General features: G+C 35.5%; 1 protein-coding gene across 2 annotated transcripts in view; it reads right to left on the bottom strand.

Moving 5' to 3' along the window:
- The window catches only part of BORCS5 (BLOC-1 related complex subunit 5), a 115736-nt gene that overhangs the window by 10574 nt on the left and 81220 nt on the right, over positions 1–23942 (bottom strand). For both annotated transcript variants that reach the window (XM_090406561.1, XM_090406560.1), the window contains 2 exons: positions 22449–22642; positions 6178–6366 (listed from right to left, as the gene is read on the bottom strand). In XM_090406561.1, the coding sequence (XP_090262687.1) occupies positions 6178–6366; positions 22449–22642 (383 nt within the window). The remainder of the gene's footprint in view (positions 1–6177; positions 6367–22448; positions 22643–23942) is intronic.

Raw genomic sequence — 23942 nt, 5'->3', positions numbered from 1 at the left:
GACTGCTGCTGGAAGGTGGAGAAGTGAATAGAGAGAATGAATCAGATCGAGAGGGGAGTGATGTGGAAGAGCAGGAGAGTAAGACAGGAGAGATTGAAGGAGTGGAAATGAATGTGGAAGTGAGTGGTATGAGTATAGATAATGAGAGAATGGGTGTGCAAGAGGAACAGGGAAACGGGGAGGCTCAGGGTGGACAGGGATACACAGCGTGAGAAAGGTGGATGCTCCAAGAGGAGGTGAGAGAATGTGTAGGCAGGAAAGTAATGGGATGATCAGGGATCAAAAGGAAACAGATGGAATTGCAAAGGGTTCTAAAATGAAGAAGCAGAAAGGGAAATGGCCCCAGTCCAGCATGGAGAGATCACATCGAGTGAGTGGTATCAGTGGAACTAGCTGTAGATCCAGAAATGAGTTGTTGTGTTTGTATACCAATGCTAGAAGTATAAGAAACAAGGCGGATGAAATGGTTGCACTAATTGCGTCTGTGCACCCAGAGATTGTCGGAATAAGTGAGACATGGTTAGATGAGGATGACATCCTGACAGGAATAGAGATGGAAAGGTATGATGTGTTTCGTGAGGATAGAAGGGGTAAAAAGGGAGGGGGAGTGCTATTGATGATAGAGAAAGAGTTATGTCCATACAAGGTAGAGATGCAAGGGGGAAATGGGGCCAGTGGTTTTGAGGCAGTATGGTGTGAGATAGAGGTGAATAGATTCAAATACTTGGTGGGATGTTGTTATAGACCTGGTAATGTGGATGGTGGTGATAGTGAAATGTATAGTCAAATAAGCCAAGCAAATAAGAAAAGGATGATCATTATGGGTGATTTTAATTATGGCAATATAGATTGGAATGAAGAGATAGCAACTGGAAGTAAAGAAAATGAGTTTCTTGAGTTTTTGAGGGATAACTACCTCAGACAGTATGTAACAGAGGGCACAAGAGGATTAAGGGTCTTGGATTTGGTCATCTCATCGGAGGATGTAATTATCAATGAGGTATCAAATCATCCACCAATTGGCGAAAGTGACCATGAGGTGATTACTTGGGTGGTTGCCAGCAGTGCAAGGACCCCTGTGAAAAAAGGGTATATGTGGAACTACAAGGGGGGTGATTATGAAGAGCTCAGGAGACAGCTTGCAGGTGTAGCATGGAATGAGGAGTTAGCTGGAAAAGAGATCAATGCAGCTTGGGGGATTTTCAAAAAATATTTAGTGGATGCAATGTCTAAATGTATACCACGGGTGAGAAGGTTAAATAAGTTAGGTGTGAGATGGATGAATAAAGAGATTAAGCATGCAATACAGAGAAAAAGGGCATTGTGGAGGCAGCATAAGAGAAGTGGAAGTAACCAATTTCATGAGTTCTACAAAGACCAGGCAAGGAGAGTGACTTGGTTGGTGAGAGTAGCTAAAGAGAGGTATGAACAGCAGTTAGCTAATGAAGCTAAAAAGAATCATAGGGAGTTCTTTCGATATGTAGCCAGCAAAAGAAAGAATGATTATGGAAGGATGACATTGATTGGAGGAAATGGTATAAAGACAGCTGTTGCAGAATGTGTGGTGGAGATATTTAATGAGCAGTTCATAAAGATCTTTCAATCTTGTGAATGTGACTTCATGGAGAGATTAAGAGCAGTTGATGATGGGGAGGAGAGACTGACTGTAAGTGAGCAAGAGGTGTTTGGGGAGTTGAGTAAACTAGATGTAAATAAGGCTGTGGGACTTGATAATATATCACCGCATATTCTGAAGGAATGTGCCAGAGAGTTGACACCTGCCTTGACATATTTTTTTAATACGAGTCTTGCACTTGGTCAAGTCCCTAAAGAGTGGAAGGAGGGCAAGATTGTGCCACTTCATAAAGGAGGTGATCGAACTCAAGCATCAAACTATAGGCCTATCTGTGTGTCAGGTGTTGTGGTTAAGTTGTTGGAGAAGCTTGTGAGAACTAGGATCCAGAGTTGGGTTGACAACAATGGTATAATCTTTGATGGACAGCATGGATTTGCTAAAGGGAGGTCGTGTTTTAGTAATCTACTTACTTATTACAATAAAGTGACTGCTTCCTTGGACAGAGGAGAAGGATACACAGTAATATACTTGGATTTCGCAAAAGCTTTTGATAGAGTGCCTCATGATAAGTTGACAGTCAAACTAGAGCAGATGGGGTTGGATATTAGATTAGTGCATTGGATTGGAGACTGGCTATCTGATAGGTATCAACAAGTTGTGTATGGGGGTGCAATATCCAGGAAAAGGAAAGTCACTAGTGGAGTGCCTCAGGGATCTGTTTTAGGGCCATTACTATTTAACTTGTATATTAATGATATTGGCGAAGATTTGGATGGAGATATTCAGTTGTTTCCAGATGATGCAAAGTTGGGACGAACCATAAAGAGTAGTGAAGATGTTGTGGCCTTGCAAGAAGACTTGAATAAATTGAGTGATTGGGCAAGCAAATGGGGATGTGAGTTCAATGTTGCAAAATGTAAGGTTTTAAAATTTGGAAAACAAAGATGGGATGCAGAATTTATGCTTGGTGAAAATATATTGTTGGAAGTAGAGGAAATAAGAGATCTGGGAGTGATAGTGGATAAGGATCTAAAATTTAGGGGTCACATCGCCAAAATTGTGAAGACAACACAAAGACTTCTGGGAATGATGAGGAGGACACTGACGTGTAGAAGTAGGGAGATTCTTGTTCCATTGTATAAGGCTTTGATTAGGCCACACATGGACTATTGTGCCCAGATTTGGTCACCTGGTTTTCAGAAGGATGAAGAGATGTTGGAAAGGGTCCAAAGGCGACTGACTAAGGTAGTTTCTGACCTCTGGAATGTCGAGTATGAGGAAAGATTGAAAAGATGTAATTTGCAGAGTCTAGTGGAGAGAAGGAAGAGGGGAGATATGATAGAGACCTACAAGTTGGTAAGGGGTTGCTATAGGATCAATGGTGGAGAAGTTCTACAGCGAATAGTGGGAGATCAGGGGAGAACCAGAGGTCATCCCTGGAAACTGTATAAAGAGGGTGTGAGTAGGGGAGTGAGAGGCAGGTTTTTTTCGTGCAGAGTTGTGAATGATTGGAATGCCTTGCCTGAGAGTGTGGTGTCTGCAGGGAGTTTGAATGTGTTTAAGACCCGGTATGATGAGATGTGTGTGAGATAAAAGGACCTCCTAGATGAGTCTTTGACTCCATGAGGTCTTGTTTAATAATAATAATAATAATAATCTTCACTAAAACTCGTGCCGAAGTAGCTGAAATGTTTTACTTGTTCTATAGGTTCTCCATTCATAATGCAGTTGATATTTTCAATGTTTCTGCCTATTTTCATTGTCTTTGTCTTTCTAATGCTGATCTTCATACCATATCTACTACAACAGTTATTCAATTTAGTCAGGGAATCTTGCAGACTTGTAGAGGATTTATTTAGAAGTATAACATCATCCACATAAAGCAAAGAGCTGAGATTAACATCTCCAATTTTGATATCAGGTTTAATACCACTTTCCTTCCTTCATGATGTGATCCATATAGATAATGAATAACAGAGGGAATAATATGCATCCTCGCCTGACACCAGATATAACATTAAACCATCTTCCTGTACTTCCTTCAATTCTAACTGCTGACTTACAACTCAAATAAAGACTAAGTATTGCTTGATATAATGTCCCATTGACACCATATAACTGTAGCGTTTTGAATAGCTTCTCTCTTGGCACCTTGTCATATGCCTTTTCCAGATCTACAAAACTTAAATACCCATCTTTGTTATATTCCCATGATTTCTCAACTATTTGTCGTAAAGTGAAAATTTGATCCTGACAACCTCTATTTGGCCTGAATCCAGCTTGTTCTTCACCAAGCTTATCTTCCACAATCCTTCTCAACCGTTTCTCAAGTATACTTGCATATATCTTACCAGGAACACTCAGTAGAGAAATAACTCTGTAATTCTCACATTCAGTTTTATTTCCCTTTTTATATATGGGTACTATGAGAGCTCTACTCCAATCATCTGGAATTCGTCCCTCTGTCCAGGCCTTCTGAACTATGCAGTGCAGCCACTGTAAGACTTTTATACCTCCAGACTTGATCTTTTCTGGTCGAATATCATCTACTCCTGCCATTCCACCTTTCAGGCTTTTGATGACTTTTTTTTACTTCAAGTATGGATATGTATTCCTGACTGCATGCCTGGTCAGTGTTTTTTACCACTGTGCTGTCATCACTGCTTGTTTCATTTAGCAATTTTTCGAAATAATTACTCCATACTTCAAGGATATCTTTTTCCCCGGTTTTCATGTCATCTTTATCATCTCTAATTCCTTTTACAGCACTCTTTCCTCCATTTCTGAGCTTCTTCAACAACCTCCAGAATATCTTACCACCTTCTTGATATTTATTTTCTATGTTCTTACCAAAGTCCTCCCATGACTTTTGTTTAGTCAGTTTTACAGAGTGTTTAACTTTCTTACATTTGTCTCTGTATTCTCTAAGAACACAAGCAGAATTATTTGCCAGGAACTTTTGATATGCTTTCTTCTTTTCCTTCACTGCCTCTAACTTCCTGTGTCCACCATGGAGTTCTGATTTTTCTATCCTTACAGACTTATGCCTCTCTTTCTGAATCAATCAGTGTTTTCTTCAGGGTTTGCCACTGAATCTCCAAGGTTTGGGTCCTGTTCTCAAACTGTTTCATTTTTTCTTCAATAATCTTTGTGTATTTTAGTCTACAGTTTGCATGTGAGAGCTGCTCAACTTTTATTCGCTTCAAAACTTTCTTACATGTTATTCTTTTCAATATGAAATTCAATTTTATCTTGCTCAAGACACTAAATAGTGATTACTTCCAATTTCAAATTCTCTGTACAGTCTGGTGTCCTGCACCAGGCAGAAAACATCACTATCAACAATAACATAGTCAATGAGACTTTTCTTATTCCTTGCCTCTTCTCTCCATGTGAATTTGTGCACATTTTTATGTTGGAACATGGTGTTAGTGATAACCAGTTCATGTCCTGAGCAGAAATCCAACAGGTATTTGCCATTATTATTAGCTTTGCTCTTTTCTCCAAATTTTCCCAAAATATTTTTGTATGTCTGACAATCATTTCCTACTCTGCTATTTAGATCCCCAACAAGGACCAACTTTTCCTTTTCCATTGAGTCAGTTGCTTTCTCTAAAGCCTCAAAAAATTCCTCCACTTCTACTTTAGTAGAACCTTCTGTGGGACCATAGGCAATAAATAGTCTCATTGTCCAGTTCCCCATTCTGATATTTGCCCACATCACTCTACTTGAGACTGCCTGCCATTCAAGAAGATTAGCCTCGTATTTAGTGTTGAATACTGTGGCTACTCCTTCTTTTCTTTGATTGTCATTGCTTGAATATACCATTTTGTATTTATTGCTCAGAAAGATCTCACCAGTTTTTGTCTTTTTTTGTTTCAGTCAACCCTATTACGTCGATCTGTTATTATCCAATTCCTCAGCTATCTCCATTTCTTTGCCATTCAGGTTTCTTATGTTGATAGTACTGATCTTTAACTCTGGTGATGTTGAGTTGGGGTGTGTTTTCAGATTTGTTCCAGTAGGTGACTTTTTGCTGTTCACCCTGGTTCCCTGGCGAAAACAATGAGGGCTTTGTTTAACCGGACGACGCCCCAGCTGGCATTAAATTCTGTCATGTTGTACTATCATTTTTTTTTTTTTTTATTTTGGTTTAAGCCAATAAAGAATACAATTTGGTTGGCTAAATCCCAAACTGCCAGCCCATCCTCGTTCGTTCAGTATCCAGGCAGATAACTAACAGGGTGCACCACGAGAAGGTGGGGATTGGACATTAGGTCGGAAGTCCTGATCGGTTCTCCACATTCCTTTAAAAGCTATGTGGAGGTCTCCTCTCAGTTATATAACTTTGATCCTTAAGCACCCTGTTTCTGGACTTTGGATTTTTTTTTTTTTTTTTAGATTAAAAAAAAAAAAAAAAAAAAAAAAAAAAAAAAAAAAAAAAAAAAAAGGTATCCGAAGTCACATCCATCCATCCGTTTAGATTCCAGTTCATGCACTTAATTATGAAGGGTTATTAATTAAATAAATCAAAATGGTGCTAGTTAAATAATCAAAAATTAAATATTTTAAAATGAAATTTAAGTTCAAAAAATCATACTTCACGAATTCTTGATGCTAAGATATTTTGCTCTGCACCAACTGCCTCTGCACAATAGCATAAATGATCTTGATATCTTTGACAAAGTTGTAGTACAGCTTGATGATCAAGTTTATCTAAAACTTCCGGATCCTTTATTGTGGGTATATTTAGGGCACCTCGCATTATGGGTAGAAAAGTTGGTATATTCTGGAAGGGGGGGAGGGGGAAGAAAAGAAAATTGCCATGTATCATATAAGCACATTACAAAATCATTAGATCTGATCATTACTGATTCTATCAATAACATTACTGATTTCATAAGACAAAGAAAGTTGAAGGAAAAAATTCTGCAATAACTTAGTAATGATTTGTAATAAGGTTTGCTGTGCTGCATTGTTTTGTTCCATCTTACTTGAGTCCTGTGATGATGTTATATGAAGTTAGCCTCAATATATTCATTTGGTTTTAGAAAGCAATACAGCAAAATATATATCTAACAATTGCTACAAAATTATATCTAGTTGGAGGATACTAACTCTCTTCTTTCCAAATAAGCCTTAAAACAACAAGTGGTATTTCACACAAGCTACAGAAATTCTGGTGAAATAGGGTAAATTTCAAGAAAATGACATGGTTATATGTATATTTTGAAATTCTTGTTCTCCCCTTGTACGTGTTAGGCCTACTGGCCTGTTACAGGGCTATCTCAAGTCCTTTTAAGTTGTACCTGCCTCGAGGATAAGGTAACTACCCCTATGCCTCTCGGTATATTCTATGGCTGTAGTTGCATGAGTTCAAGGGGCTGGTTTGCCTGCTTGTGGAAGGAAAGTCCTATTTCCATATAGAAATAGGACCATATAGAAATATAGAATGTACAAGTCCTATTTCCACATAGAAATAGCCAAAAGGTGTCACACCTTATTATTAAAATACTCTTGATTAGAGATAGATGTAACCAAGTGTAAGCAAACAAAGTTTGCATGTGAAGTCATTTCACATCACTTGCTTTAGTATCCAATAATGCAACGCACATATCCTTACAGACATGTATAATGCTATGCATTATTGGAAAGGCCACTACCCAAAAGTTATGGCTTCCACTGATGAGACCTCAATAAAGGTTGAAACCGGTTTTGGGTGGCTCTTCCCATAATGCATAGAATTATACATGTCCATCATGATATATGCACTGCAGTATGGGATACTAAGGCAAATGATGTGAAGTCATTAGCCTGTATATACAAGTAGCCCAACTGTGAAGTGACTTCACACATAAACTTTGTTTGCTTACACTTGGATAAAACCAAGAATATAATTTCTTGGCATCTTTAATTTATAGTATAATCAAGTGAAAACAAAAACTTTCAATATGTTTCAGTGACCAGGGATTAAAATCACCAGACTGGAAGAAACTATCTAGGCAAACCACCAGAGAGGGGTCAAGGTGTAAAATAATAATAAACGTATATTAATAGTGGAATGATTCTAATCCATAAATCAGACTTATAGAATAATGCTGCATAGAAATTCTGTAGGTTGGCATTCTAAATTATATGGATGTGTATGAGTTAGGATGAATATATATCAGTAAAATATATACATCACCAAACAGACTTTATTTGATGATAAATGCAGGAAAAGCAGATTTATCTTATACTGTGATTTCTAGTCTTTGATTAACTCAAAACAATAATTTGTTGCCAATGCAGGGATTTTAAATGGGGAGAAAGGGAAGATTGGCATATAATAAAATCAAGCTAAATATTTTTTTTACAAACAAATAAATGACAACAATAAACCAACAGATTTCTAAAATAAATACAAAATTTGAAACAACTGAGTTGTACTAACATGATTTTGAAGCTTGTATATTTTATATTACTGATTCTAGCCCTATGGGGGAAGGGGCATCCAACTTAGAAGCAAAGCAGCACCAAGATCGTATAACATCAACAGACAGTTAACGTAAGTTGCTATTTTTATTTTATTTTCATAGGTGTAAACTAATTTTTTATTTATTTTTTCTCAGGGGTCAATGTACAACTTTCGGCAAGATATCTCGTAGATGGCAAATATAAGAATAGTATTTATCCATATGCCAACTATGAAATAATTTGATCCTTTTTCCTTTACTAAAAAAATGTTTGTGACAAAGGGGGAAAAATGATATATTATGAAAGAGAAAATACTAAGAACATTTTTGCAGCTGTGGTAAGTAGATAACTGGAGTATGGTTGATGCATGGGAATGCTCGTGCAACAGTGGTATCACTCACTTCTAATCAGCTAGTCACTCCCTACCTACACCTGTTACATAAACACACAAGCCCCAAAAACCTTTCTTTTTTTTTTTTTCTTCTAAAGAATAGTTTGTAATTACAGTAGCAAAGTGAAAAATGTGTCAACAATTATATATATTTTGAACAGCAAATACCATTGACAAGTTTACACATTAAGACAATGGCAGTCAATGTGTTAATAAAGCATCTCATCTTATTTGCCAAAAATGAATAAAAGGTCCACAGAACTTTTCATTATCATTATATTCCTGATATGTATCCTCAATGGGTGTACAGAATGCTATGATATGACTGACTAGCATGTTATTGACAATTTTCTTCCAAATAATCAGTAATTTGTTAATCTCAAAATTTTTTAAAATGTAACATTTCAGTCTTCTAAGGCTACTAACAGCCTCAATCCAACTGGATCTTGACTGTCCTCTGGTTCTTTTTCCGACAATCCTTTCCTCTCACATTCTGTTCAAGTGGCCACAGATTAGATTAAGTGACTTTAGATTAACTCTGTTTACACATTCTTGAATGTAAACAATGTTAAGTTTCTCTCTGCTATCTTCATTCTTAATATGATTCTGGCATTGATGACACCTGTTTACTCCCATAATTTTTCTAAAACTCTCATATTCGTGATCAATTTTTTTGATTAATCATTTTATTTTTAACCTAGCTATAAGATTTACAATTTAAAACTGGTTTAAATACTGTCTTGCATAATACAAGTTCAGCAAATTTCTGGCTAATTTCTCTTATTCCATATACATGATTTCACACTGGCCACTCACTAAATTAACTTGGTTTATTCAATCATCTATGTCAACATTTGTCAAGTTCGCTAAAAATTGTTCCTGAAAAGCTGAAATATTTTAATTGTTCTATAGGTTTTTCACTGAAATTGCAGATGATCGGTAATCAGAAAATCACAGCAACTATTCAAGTAAGTTAAGAAGTACAACATCATTTGAATACATCAAGATGAGAGGAAACCTCCACACAGTCTTTAAAGCAGTGCAGAGAACCGACCAGTGCTTCTAACCTGATGTCCAATCCTCACCTTCTCGTGGTACACCCTGTTAGGTATCTACCTGAATACTAAATAAATCCTGAATTGATGGCAATTCGGGATTTAGCCGACCAAATTGTATTCTTACTGGCTTAAACCAATCAAATGATGGTACAACATGACAGAATTTCATGCAGGTTGGGGCATTATCCGATTAAACAAGGGCCCCATTGTTTTTGCCAGGGAACCAAGGTAAACAGTGGAAAACCAGCTACTGGAGCAACTCTTAAAACACATCCCAACTCAACATCGCCAGAGTTCAAGAACGTTACTATCAACATAAGAAGCCTGAATGGCGAAGAAATGGAGCTAGCTGAGGAATTAGATAAATACCAGATCGACATAATAGGGATGACTGAAACAAAACAGACAAAAACTAGTGAGATCTTTCTGAGCAATAAATACAAAAAGTTATATTCAGGCAATGACAATCAAGGAAAAGAAGGAGTAGCCATAGTATTCAACACAAAATACGAGAATGGGGAACTGAACAATGAGACTTATTTGTGCCTATGGTCCCACAGAAGGTTCTAATAAGGAAGAAGTGGGGGAATTTTTTGAGGCTTTAAAGAAAGCAAATGACACAATGAAAAAGGAAAAGTTGCTCCTTGTTGGGGATCTAAATAGCAGAGTAGGAAATGATTGTGAGTCATACAAAAATATTTTGAGAAAATTTGGACAAAAGAGCAAAGTTAATAATAATGGCAAATATCTGTTGGATTTCTGCTCAGGAAATGGACTGGTGATTACTAACACCATGTTCCAACATAAAAATGTGCACAAATTCACATGGAGAGAAGAGGCAATGAATAAGAAAAGTCTCATTGACTATGCTATTGTTCATAGTGATGTTTTCTGGCTGGTGCAAGGACACCAGAGTGTACAGAGGATTTGAAATTGGAAGAGATCACTATTTAGTCTTGAGCAGGATAAAATTGAATTTCATATTGAAAAGAATAACATGTAAGAAAGTTTTAAAGTGAATAAAAGTTGAGCAGCTCTCAGATGTGAACTGTAGACTAAAATAAACAAAGATTATTGAAGAAAAAATGAAAGAGTTTGAGAACAGGAATCAAATCTTGGAGATTCAGTGGCAAGCCTCGAAGAAAGCCCCGATTGATTCAGCTAGAGAGGCATGTGGTGAAGTTGTCTGCAAGGAAAGAAAAATTAGAACTCCATGGTAGACACAAGAAGTTAAAGAGGCAGTGAGGAAAAGAAAGCATATCAAAAGTTCCTGGCAAATAAGTCAGCTTGTGCTCTTAGAGAATACAGAGACAAATGCAAGAATGCTAAACACTGTGTAAAACTAGCTAAACAAAAGTCATGGGAGGACTTTGGCAAGAATATAGAAAATAAATATTAAGAAGGTGGCAAAATATTCTGGAGGTTGTTGAAGAAGCTTAGGAATGGAGGAAAGAGTGCTGTAAAAGGAATTAGAGATGATAATGGTGACATGAAAACGGAAAAAAAGATATCATTGAAGTATGGAATAATTACTTTGAAAAACTGCTAAATGAAACAAGTAGTGATGACAGCACAGTGGTAAAAAACAATGACCAGGCATGCAGTCAGGAGTACATATCCATACTTGAAGTAGAAAAAGCCATCAAAGGCTTAAAATGTTGAAAAGGCAGCAGGAGTATATAATATTTGACCAGAAATGCTGAAGTATGGTGGTATAAAAGTCTTACAGTGGCTGCACTGTATAGTTCAGAAAGCCTGGACAGAGGGATGATTTCCCGATGATTGGAGTAGAGCTCTCATAGTACCCATATATAAAAAGGGAAATAAAACTGAATGTGAGAATTACAGAGGTATTTCCCTACTGAGTGTTCCTGGCAAGATCTATGCAAGTATACTTGAGAAACGGTTGAGAAGAATTGTGGAAGAAAAGCTTGGTGAAGAACAAGCTGGATTCAGGCCAAATAGAGGCTGTCAGGATCAGATCTTCACTTTACGACAAATAGTCGAGAAAGCATGGGAATATAACAAAGATCTGTATTTAAGTTTTGTCGATTTGGAAAAGGCATATGACAAGGTGCCAAGAGAGAAGCAATTCAATAGGCTACAGTTATATGGTGTCAATGGAGCATTATATCAAGCAATACGTAGTCTTTATTTGAGTTGTAAGTAAGCAGTTAGAATTGAAGCAAGTACAGAAAGATGGTTTAATGTTAAATCTGGTGTGAGACAAGGATGTACATTATCCCCTCTGTTATTCATTATCTATATGGAACACATTATGACGGAAAGTGGTATTAAACATGATATCAAAATTGGAGATGTTAATGTCAGCTCTCTGCTTTATGCGGACGATGTTATACTTATCAATAAATCCACTACGAGTCTGCAAGATTCCTGACTAAATTGAATAACTGTTGTAATAGATATGGTATGAAGGTCAGCAATAAAAAGACCAAGACAATGAAAATAGGCAGAATCATTGAAAATGTCAACTGCATTGTGAACAGAGAACCAGTGGAACAAGTAAAACATTTCAGCTACTTAGGCACGAGTTTTAGTGAAGATGGTAAATTAAATATGGAAATAGACAACAGAATCAACAAAGCTGGTATAGTAGGAAGTCAACTGAATAAATTCATATGGAATAAGAGAGAAATTAGTTGGAACACTAAATTAGCTGTATACAAGATAGTGTTCAAACCAGTTTTAACTTATGGATCTGAGAGCTGGGTCAGAAGTAAAACACTTGACCAAAGACTAGAGACCACAGATATGAGAGTCCTGAGAAAGATTATAGGCATGAACAGATGGTATCAATGCCAATATCATATTAAAAACGAGGATATTAGGAAAGAACTTGACATTGTCAGCATCCAGGAATGCGTTAGCAGAGCTAATCTCAGGTGGAATGGTCACCTAAACAGAATGGGCGAAGAAAGATTAGCAAAACAAGTGCTCTCTGCCAGGTTGGCAGCAAAACGACCCAGAGAAAGACCAAGATATAGGTGGATTGATACGGTACAAAGTGCTTTAGATGATAGAAATATAATATCTGATAATGTTGGAGTCTTGACAATTATCAGACTGATTTCGAGGAAAATTATAGATAGGAAGTTAGTAATGATGTAATTTTTTTCATGTAGTACTATCATATCCTGTACACCCCTTGAGGGGTGTACAGGATATGATAGTACTACATGAAAAATGGAGTCAAAGACTCATCTGGGAATCATGATGAGTCTTTGAATAATAATAAATTTAGTTTAATCCTTTATCCAAGTGTGAGCAAACAAAGTTTGCGCCTGAAAGTATCTTCAGGACTGGGGTAAGGTGGTACAACATTAAACTAAATTTATTAAACTTATTTTTTTTATTTATTAAACGGATTAAACTAAATTTATTATACTCTAACCAAGTGAAAAATAAACTTTCAACATCTTTCTCTAAATCCAGAGTAATTTAAAAAAGGGTGGCACACCATTTGGCAACTCCTATAGGTAGAGATGACCTGCTAATGCTTCTGCCTGGTATCTCAACTTGTGCCTGGCTCCCACTGAAGAGACCTCAATAAAGGTCCAAACTAGTCTTGGTAGTGGCCCTTTCCTTAATGCATAACATTAGACATATCCGCAAGGAGATGTGTTTTGCATTATAGGAGATACTGAGACAGGAGTGTTGGTAGCTTGCTCCACCTTTGCAACGAGTTGTCCAGGTGTTGTACCACCTTACCCCAGTCCTGAAGATACTTTCAGGCGCAAACTTTGTTTGCTCACACTTGGACAAAGGATTAAACTAAATTTATTATACTCTAACCAAGTGAAAAATAAACTTTCAAGATGAGTCTTTGAAGAACCAAGATGACTCCCAGATGAGTCAAAGACTCATCTGGGAATCATCTTTTTTTTTGATAGGAAATTATTAATGATGTAAGTTCTTCATGTAGTACTATCATAATATTCTGTACACTCTTTGAGGGTAAGTGTCAGGAATTTAATGATGATGCATACATTAAAATGCAGTTAGGCTTAATGGTACTTTCTGATATAATGTGATTTATGCAAATGATAAATAATAATGGAGATAAACCCTTAACTTAGACATGATTTTACATCAACCATATTTTCCTTCAATTTTAACAATTCACTTGCAACTTAAATAATTACTATATACACTATACATTGCTGTGTATAATGTCTCATTATACACCAAATAATTGTAGGATTTTAAAAAATTGCTCATAGGCAGCTTATTGTATGCCTTATCCATATGAACAAAACTTATCCTACAACAATATACATCATTGTAATATTCCCATGATTTCTCAAATTTGACCCTGATAAAACATCCTGCTGTAGGCACGGATGTTTGCGATTGTGAAAATAGTAGTGATGGTGGTGGTGTAGTTATGGTTCGTTGGTGGATTGAGTGGTGGAGACAGAGCTGTAAAGCAGGTGCCCCTCCCTCGATGAGTCTTTGGACTCACTGGAGGTGTCATGTAATAATAATAATAATCCCTATTTGGAGCCTAAATCCAACTTGACAATTGCCTGTTTTCCAGTTTTTCTTCCACAATTTTTCTTAGTCTCTTCTCAAGCATGTTTACAGAACCCTTACCTGGAGCACAGCAAGAAACTTTCTTACATTCATATTTCACACTGTTTCATTTCCCTTTCTATAGATGAGTACTATGAGAGACTTACTCCAGTCATCCAGAATTCCACTTTCTGACCAGGTCTTCTCAATTTTCTAGTCAAATCATCTACTCCAGCTACCTTTCCACATTTCATGGATTTTCAACCTCAAGTATTGTTGCATACCTGATTACACACTTCTTGAATATTTTTTATCACTGTTCTGTGACAGTTTGTTTCATTTAAAAATCTTTCCAAGTGATTAATTATTCTAATAACTATCTTAATTCAGTTTTTATGTCACATCTACCATTTCTCATTCTTTTTACTTTCTAAGCTCTTTCAGGAACCTCCAAACAAAGTATTTGCATGCTGAATGGATGTTTGTGATTGCCTTTAGGTTGGAGATGAATTTCACTGTCCAGCATAAGACCACCTTTTGTCCTGGAGGTTTGAAGTGTAACAGATTTAAAATAAATAAATTAATTAAAATTTATAAACACTGGAAGAAAAAAAAACCTTAGCTCATCCTCCGTAGTGATGTATTATAAGTTTACAATTCTGTAGGTAGAAGTCAATGAGGTGTGTGTGTGTGTGGGAAAGGGGGAGTGTGACAAAAATGGAAAAACATGAGATACCTTTAAACTTTAAATAATGATTAAAACATGCTATATTTGGCTAACAGTGATCGGGTAGAGAAAGTAGGCATTACAGCATTCAGCAGTAAACAGAAAGATAAATTTCTTGAATAGCAGGCAATGTCAAGTAGAGTAATGTGGGTAAATTTCAAAATGGGAAACTGTACAATGAAAGTTATTTGTGGCTACAGTCCCAACAAAGAATCTAATATGGAAGAAGTGGAGTATTTTTTCAGGTCAGCAGCAAGGACAACTGAGATAAAAAAAGAAACGCTGATTCTTAATGAAAGCTTGAACAGTAGAGCAGGAGAAGAATCCCAGGTAAACAAATGTGGGGTAAAGAAAATAATGATAATTGCCTACTGGATTCCTGTTTAACATATGGTACAGTCAGTGGCGTATTTAGGTATTTCCTGCCCCTAGGCCCACAGAAAGTACTGCCCCTCATATTTAATCAACGTGTTGGTTTACATGCATAACCTATTTATATCGTAAATTCGTAATATATATATATATATTTTATGACTCGCCCAAAATGTCCTAGAATATTCGAATATTCTATGTCTTGCCGCTCGCTCAGTGAAGGCACATCCTCGTAGTCCAGTGCCCTTGTAATATCGTTCCGAATTTGTAGAACTGCCAAGTTGCTGAGCCTTTCTTCTGTCATAGTTGTTCTATGATAGAAGAAAGTACAGAAGTAGGCCTTCAACCTTTTGAGGGTGGAAAACAATCGTTCAGCTGAGCAATTTGTTGCCATCTTACACAAAAATCATAACAGCAGTGTTCAGATTGGGATATACACACTGTAGGACTTCCTGTTGGATTTTCTGTAAAAGTTGTAGGAATGTATTTATTTCTAGGCCACTTGATTTCATGTGTGCTCTGAAGTGCAGACATTCGTTTACAAATTCAGATTCAATCATCATCATAATGCGTATCAAGGATTTAGGCCTAGAATGGCCTGTTCTGGCCTTAAAAGTCATCGTTAAATCATTTAAGAGGACATCCTGGTTTTCTTTTTCCTAATGGCTTGTACTTTAAGGCTTGTTTTGGTAATCTTTCTGTTTTCATTCTTTGAACGTGTTCCATCCATTTATGTTTATATTTTTTAATTTTTTATATTACTGGTTCTTGGTTTAATTCTTTCATAATTTCTTCGTTTCTTTTGTAATCAAATAGGGTATACTTTGCAGTTTTTCTTATAAACTTGATTTCTGCTGTTATTAATCTTTGTTTTATTGTCCAGATTTCGCTTCCATACATTAAGACTGGTAGGGCTAATGTATTGTATACTTTTAGTCTGGTTTGTTTTAGAACTAGGTTTGGTTTAAATATAGAGTTAATTACACCTGTTATTTTTAAATATTTTGTAATTTTTACGTTTATATCTTTTTCATTTTCATATGTGATCATACATCCTAGGTAGTTAAATGAACTCACCTGTTCTAAGATCTTGTTATCTATTGCTATTTTAATTCTTGCTGGATCTTGTCCTTTAAAGGCTATAGTTTTTGATTTTTCTGTGGATATTATCATACCATAATCTTTGGCAATCTCATTTAGATCAAAAATAGCTTTCTGTAAGTTATCTTCAGAATTTGTAATTATTATTTGGTCGTCGGCAAAAAGGAGAATGTTTAAGTTCACTGTAGGAGAAAGTTTAATTCCTTGATGCAAATTTTTATTCCATTTTATTATTATTTCATTTAAGTAAATATTAAAAAGAGTTGCTGAGAGGGGACATCCCTGTCGGACCCCTTGGTTTATCTCTCTCGTATATGATAGTTGGTGATTTAATCTTATTTGTATTTGATTATTTTCATATATACTTGTGAGAGCTTTTAGGATATTATTTGGTATTTGTCTTTCTTTTAATATGTTTCTTTTAACTTTGTCAAATGCTTTTTCAGATTCAATATCAGTCAAAAAGTGTTCTTGAAGTTTTTTTGCCCCTTTTATGACGTCCTTTTCACATATCACGTACACTGTTGTGAGAAACCCGAACTCCTTCGAGAGGTTTTCATATGACACTTTTCTTTGATTCATTTCGAATGAGAGAGTGTGCAAAATTGTGTCATAAGTATCAGTTTTGAAACTGACTGATGAATTGTACTCGTCTTCATTTTTGTTACTTTCATCTGTGCTGTCGTCAAAAAAACCTGGTGGGCTTTTTCTTCCTCATACGTCAACTCCACTAAGTTTCTTGCCCTGTTCTTCATAGAGTAACCCTAGTTCTTTGAAATATTCTTCGAGGGACCTGTACAGTTCACACACAGTTTCTATATCAATGTTTACACTTTGTAATTTCTTGCTTGTGGCATTCATTCTTGTGAGAATATCACCCCATAAGCAGATCAGGATCACAAACTCCAGTGACTGAAGTTGCCATAGAATACCGCTTGCTTCACATCACGTAACTTTCTTCTGGGTGGTGTCATTTTCAATTTCAGACAAAGTGGAAATTATTTCCTTCCATCCCTCACGAAGACTCCAACAGGCATCATCATCACGAGCTGACCAACGAGTAGGCGAAGGATGTTTGATTACTTTTACAGAAGTTTCCAGGTGCTTTCTTAGAACACTCCACCGATGTGTTGAAATGTGAAAAATACGTACATTTTCTGAAGGACATCAAAAAATGCAGAAGAGTACCGACAGATTCGACAGCGCAAGTAGCAATTAGAGACAGAGAATGTTCAGCGCATGGTGTGAATTCTGCCAATGGATTTATTTCAAGAATTCTTGCTTGCAGTCATGTGTACTTGCCTGACATGTTACTAGCATTATCATATGCCTGCTCTCTGCAATTTGCTACATCAATTCCAAGCTCGTTTAGTGAAGTCAAAACCGCCTCTTGTAACTCTTCAGATTTGTGACTTACGTTAGGAATGGAATGCAAGAAATGCTCCACAGGAGTTCCATGTTCTTTCAAATATCGTACAATGAAGGACAACTGATCAACATGAAACAAGTCTGGTGTTGAGTCAACACTTATGGAATAGTACTCAGCTATTTTAAGTTTTTCCACAATAAATTTGATTACTTTCTCGCCCATTATTTTAATAAATTCCTCATATGTGCCAAAGGAAAGATAGGAAACGAAACCTTTTCCTTTTTTTCCGATTTTGGCAACGTACTCAACAAGAAAGGGATCAAATTCACTAATTAACTCTAGACACATCATTACATTTCCATTATGCACAGAACCGAAAATGTCATTCTTTCCCCTCAAAGCAAGTCCTTTATTGGCCAATGTTTTTACAACTCTAACTATTTGTTTTAACACCACCTTCCTCAGCACTTAATTTCTTCTTCCAGTTGCTGAGTTATTTGTAAGTCAATTCTCCCTGCAAGATTTTCTCTTTGTTTCAGAACTATCAGGCAGCTCATATGACTAGTTGATTTCTTGTGATGACTCACTCATGCTTCTGCATTTTTCCAGTCATTAAATCCACTGACAAAGTGACTATTGTCAATTCCCCATCCACCAAAAAGGAGACAAGGTGCACAGAAGATCTTTCCAGTACTAGGAGAGTAAACAAGAAAATTTATTATTTTTTGCCGTTAATCAGATTCCTCTCAATGAGTTTCTTAGAAACATGTCTTACTTTGTCAGGATAAGCTCTTTGTGATTTTGAAAGATCACTGTCTAAATTTTGTGGAAATCCGTTAACTACGATATACTCTCGTGTTATGTCATTTAAAATCCACTCAGCTGGGTCATTACTCACTATCACCTGTGCTGCCAAATTGTTGGGATTTTTTGTAGGCACATCATTTGAAACAGATTCAATTTTTATCTCCTCAACCACTTCTTCTTTTTCTAAATCACAATTACTATTAGCAGATACCGACACAAAAAAAAAAAAAAAACTGTCCAGTTTTCTTGTTTTTGATACGACTTTGTTAATTTTTGCTTCCTTTTCTTTTCTCCTCTTCTTATATTCACTACCACTAAATTGCTTTCTACTGTCACTCATTACACAATTTATAACTTTTTGAAAGCAAAACAATAAAACAGTATTACCTCCACTCTGATGACAACACATGACAAGGGCACTGAAAGCTCTAAAAATAATTTCAGATTTAGCACGTCTTAACTGCCACAAAGATATCAGGATATTGAACTAAAGAGTTGAAGGAAGGGCAACAATTAACAGTCTTAATTTAAATTCAAAATAATAAAGAAGTAAAGGTTGTTACAGTTAGTAAGAATAATACCAAAACAAAATTAATTAGCATCAATCTCTCCCGACCGCGATCTCTGTTACCTTTGTGTCAAGTTACTGACAACAATACAGTAGCTTTCCGTGCACGTGTCTTCGTCTGTATAGTTATGCAGAATCTGATTACATGCCAATATGCTTGCAGACTAAACATACAATGAGGAAAAGAAAAATATCTCTCTACTTATGAGTAGATGCTGCATATAAGGAACATGTTATAATTACAAAAATGAGAGCCTGGACATTTCCGCCGTCCCTCAAAATTTGCCGCTCTAGGCCCAGGCCTATACCTAAATACGCCACTGGGTACAATAAATAATAACTAGACAGACAATGTGCTTGTCATGCAGAAGATGGAGAAAAACCATCTTCCTGAAAAGAATATTTAAAAAATGAAAGGCTATGCTCAACAGAACACTCCCACTTTATTGACTGTTAGACACAGCTGAAGATATGGAAAACTGTCATCCTCTGCTAAAAATAAACTAGCTATGCTTCACTGCAGACATCAGAATACTTGCTTGAAATTTCATGTTCTGATTCAAATATCCATTATGTGCTTTTGTGATTAACCTTGAAAATGCCTCAGTACCTGTACATATATCAGTGATGAAATATCTGCTTTTCATATCTACTGTGTAGCAATAAGCCATTAAAAGTTTTCATAAGTAATATGTATAACCAACACATAAGTGTAAACATGCATAAATCTTCATATTATTTCAGGATATAAGGAATATGAAAGAGGAAGTAAAGACCATTAGTTTAGAGCAGAATTAAAATATCACAGTGAAAAGAAAATAACTAGAAAAAGTTTTAAAAAGAGTCAAAGTTGAACAGCTTTCAGAAGTGAACTGTAGACTCAAATGTGCAAATATTATCAAAGAGTGAAAGTGAAAATAATCAAACATAAGAGACCAATGGTAAAATCTGACATCTTGTTTTACCACTGGGTAAAATGAGATATAAACACAGTGATTTTGATTTGGCAGGGAAGTTGTCTGCAAGGACAGAAAAAATTAGAACTATGGTGGACTTAAGTTCAATTCAGTCCTGGAGATGAAGAAATCATATCAAAGGTTACTAGTAAGTAAATCAGCTTGCTTCTGTGGAGAATAGAAAATATGTTGGCAAGCTAAACAGAAGTCATCAGAAAACTTTGGTAAAAGCATAGAAGATAAATATCACAAAGCAGCAAAATGTTCAACAGATGTCTGATGACAGAATAACTCTACCCTCTTCCAGAGGTAGAATGAGATTTAGATGGACTGATGAAGGCACCTTGGCAATACATTTAATTATGTACTATTCTGTATATCCCTGAAGGTAGCAGGAAATAATGATGGTGAATCCATACTGATAAAGTCATTATAGAGTGCTTTTTGTTTCCATTATTTAGTTATATAATGATTAGGCCTGGAAGATAAGGCCTCATCGATGTAATATATTGATGTATGATAGAATAGAATGTATGAGAAAGAGAAGACAAGAGTAACGAAGAGGAAAATAAGAGCAATCAGAGTGAAGAAAGAAACTGTGGCATACAGCAACAAGTGAGGGAGACTGAGTAGGATGGCTTCAAACAGAATGGATCAGTTATATCTGAGGTGATAGGAAAAAAAAATTGGAAAGGTTGTGGACTCACATGAGAGTGGAAGGAGTAATGACATGAGTAGGATTTATGAAATTTAACATGGATTATTATATTTATATACTAATGCAAGGAGTATCAGAAATAAGGGTGTTGAGTTTGTAGCAATGATCAAGTCAACCTGCCATGGATATGAAAAACTTTGTTAACTGAATAATGAAGAAGTAGTAATAGAAATACAGGGAGATATATTTTTTTTGAAACAACAGGAAGGAGCCAAAATGGAGGGGGGGGGGGAGTGCTGTTAATGATGAAGTGAAGTGTAAAAATTATAGTACATGTGACAGCTATTGAGCTATTATTTGATGTGAAGTAGAAATAAATAGAATAAGCATATCTAATAGGATGTCATTATAAAGAGCAATGATTATAAAATGTTCAGGCTTCATAGCATCAATGGCATGCTAAATGAAATTCACTATAGCAAAGGTCAACTGTATAAGATAGTAGGCAGTGACCACATATCAAGAATATCAAATATTGGCTGGAAAAGTAGCAATAGTGGTAAGAAAGTAAATGGTATAATATGAACCAGTCAGAACAGAGAAAATGAAATCCAAGGAAATAAATAATTAGGAAAACACAATAATTATGGGAGAGAGGATGTACTAATATTATTTAATGAGCAATGCAACATTCAAAAGGGAGACAAATGCCACAGGGATGAGATGAGAAGGGATGAATAGAAGCATATGGGATGTTGAGTAGGTCAAATGTAAAAGCTTATGGGTATTTGGTAACATGAACACTTGACAAGATTGTTTAATGAGTTATGCAACCTAGTCAAGGGATGAGGTTTTTGTACAGGAACAGTGTTCCTGTACAAAAGCTGTGCTTAGACAGCTTTTAAATTACAGACCAGTTTATATATTTGCACTTATAGCTAAACAAGTAGAGGGATTAGTGAAGAACATATTACACGATTGGATTGACAGACATATTCTCTATAATGATTAGAATGAGATGGGTATTGAGGCTTAAGGGCTAAGTGAAGTTGATATTAATCCATAATCTGTAAGATTAATGGAATGAAAATAACACAAGAAATGAATTAAACTTTTGTTTCATTCACTCCCAGTACTGCCTTCATTCATTAAACCACAATATGATTAGTAAGAATCTGTAAAAGGTAAGTCTTGCTTTAACAATCTTCTTTCATTTCATAAAAAAAAAAAAAGAGTGATGAATCTTTTGAATATATAATGACATTTTGGATTTTGCAAAGGTATTTCACTAAATGCTGCATAGCATGTAACCAGTGGCTTGCCACAGCAAAGCATGCCATCTTTTATTGAACTTTTTTTCTTTTTCTTTTTTGGTTTATATTTCATGTGGATTGACAGGGAATATTCAGATGTTTGCCAACGATGCAAAGTTGGGGAAAGTTATAAAGACTGATGTCAGTGCTTTCAGGAAGAATTTTTATTTTTTTTTAGGGAAAATTTTATTGCAGCAGTAAACACACCATTATGTATTTTATAAATATAAACCAACACTATTATTTTCAATACAATCTGTTCTGCAATTCTACTGATTACTGTATGCATAATACATTATAGCAGATTCATTTTCCTACAAAGTCTGCCATTAGCATTAAAACTTGAATAATTGAGTGTACAACATACAATATTGATTGCTTACCGCTAATCCTAACATCTGTATCGAAATATTAATTTTTCATATATAAGGCTAATTTGCATTGCATTTTTTTAAAATTAAAATTAAATTAGCATCCTCTTGGTTTCATGTGAATACAATATCATTTATAGTTTTACTAAACTGAAAAGATTCCTAAACTAAAATTCAAACTGAATACTAACATGTAGTCTGACTAGTTCAGGATCAGTTTCTAAGGTATCCATAGAAGGTGCTCCTTCTTTTACTACAACAATATCATGTCCTGAAGTAGAGCCTGCATAAGATCTTGGACGTGGAGCTTTAGGTGAGGGACGAGGTGAAGGAGAAACATTGCGCAAACTGTGTGCCGGACTCTTAGTAGGTAACTTTGGAGAATCTGAGAAATATACAAAATGTTACATTCCAACTACTCCACTAAACACTATAAGAGTAGCTATACCACACACATCAACTCAAATATCTAAAAGTTAGGAAAATCAACTCATAAAATTATTACATCAAATTAAACAAGGAAATTCTAATAAATCAATTCTTACTATAGTAAACACCAAATGATATACACTCACTAAATTAAACTAGCAAGGTCACTTAAGTGTCACAGTATCAATGATACAGTACAGAAAATTCACTGTAACCATTTACTGTAAACTATTTCTCTCCCTATGTATGAGTTTGTTATAATGAGAGTTCACTATAACAAGTATGTTCAAAACATTTTACTAAACACTGTCACAGTAGCTAAACCGCACACACACGCACGCACGCACACACACACACACATAAAATTTAGTACAGCCAAATATCTAAAAATCAGGAAATTCAACCTTAGACAAACATACTAAGTAATGCTCATACTGGGCGAAAGATTACAAAATATGTATAGTTATATTATAAAATTTAATATAAAACTATATTTTAAGTCAAAATTCTGAATGTGCTATCACTCACCCACAGAGAGAAAGAGAGAGAGAGAGGTTGTTGTTAATTATTTATTGTTTTTACATTCGACATAGATTTATTTGTCCTGTTTTCAGTATATGTTCTGCTCAAGTAACTGTGGAAATTCACAACTGTAATGCACAATGTCCCATCACAGTGCCCTCTAGGATTGGATTTAAAATGACTGTCTTCCAAATTTTTGGTAATTCAATACAGCCACACCAATTGAGATTTGGGCAGTTCTTCATTATTGATTATGAAAAAAAGAAAAAAAGGTCTCTCAGAATTTCAATATAGTACTGTAGTTTCCCTCTATTTAATTTTATGTAGAAGTGTGTTTGGAACATTTTTTAAATTTATAAATTTTTGGACAGTATACCACAGGTATTATTATTATTATATCTTACTAAATTTGTATAAAAAAGAGCCAATGTTCTATGCACATCATAGAACAAGTAAACTTTAAAAATTGGCAACCAACAAACAGAATAAAGAAAAAATCAACAATGCATGAAATCATGGAAAATAAACTTCCCTTGGATTATCCAAATAAAACAGCCAACTACCCGACATTTCCGCCAAATCAAGACAGGAAAAATATAGTTATCAACTTTGAAATAGGGAAACATGAGAAAAAAAGCCTAGAAAACCCTGAAATCTTGAGATCATTAGCTCTTTCAAAAATAATGGAATATGGACCTGACTCAATAAAGATCTACACAGATGGCTCCAAAAAT

Source organism: Typopeltis vanoorti, chromosome 16, assembly GCF_054136105.1.
Source record: "Typopeltis vanoorti isolate ZY-2024b chromosome 16, IOZ_Tvanoo_1.0, whole genome shotgun sequence".
NCBI lineage: Eukaryota > Metazoa > Arthropoda > Arachnida > Uropygi > Thelyphonidae > Typopeltis > Typopeltis vanoorti.
This window is presented reverse-complemented; position numbering and strand designations above follow the sequence as displayed.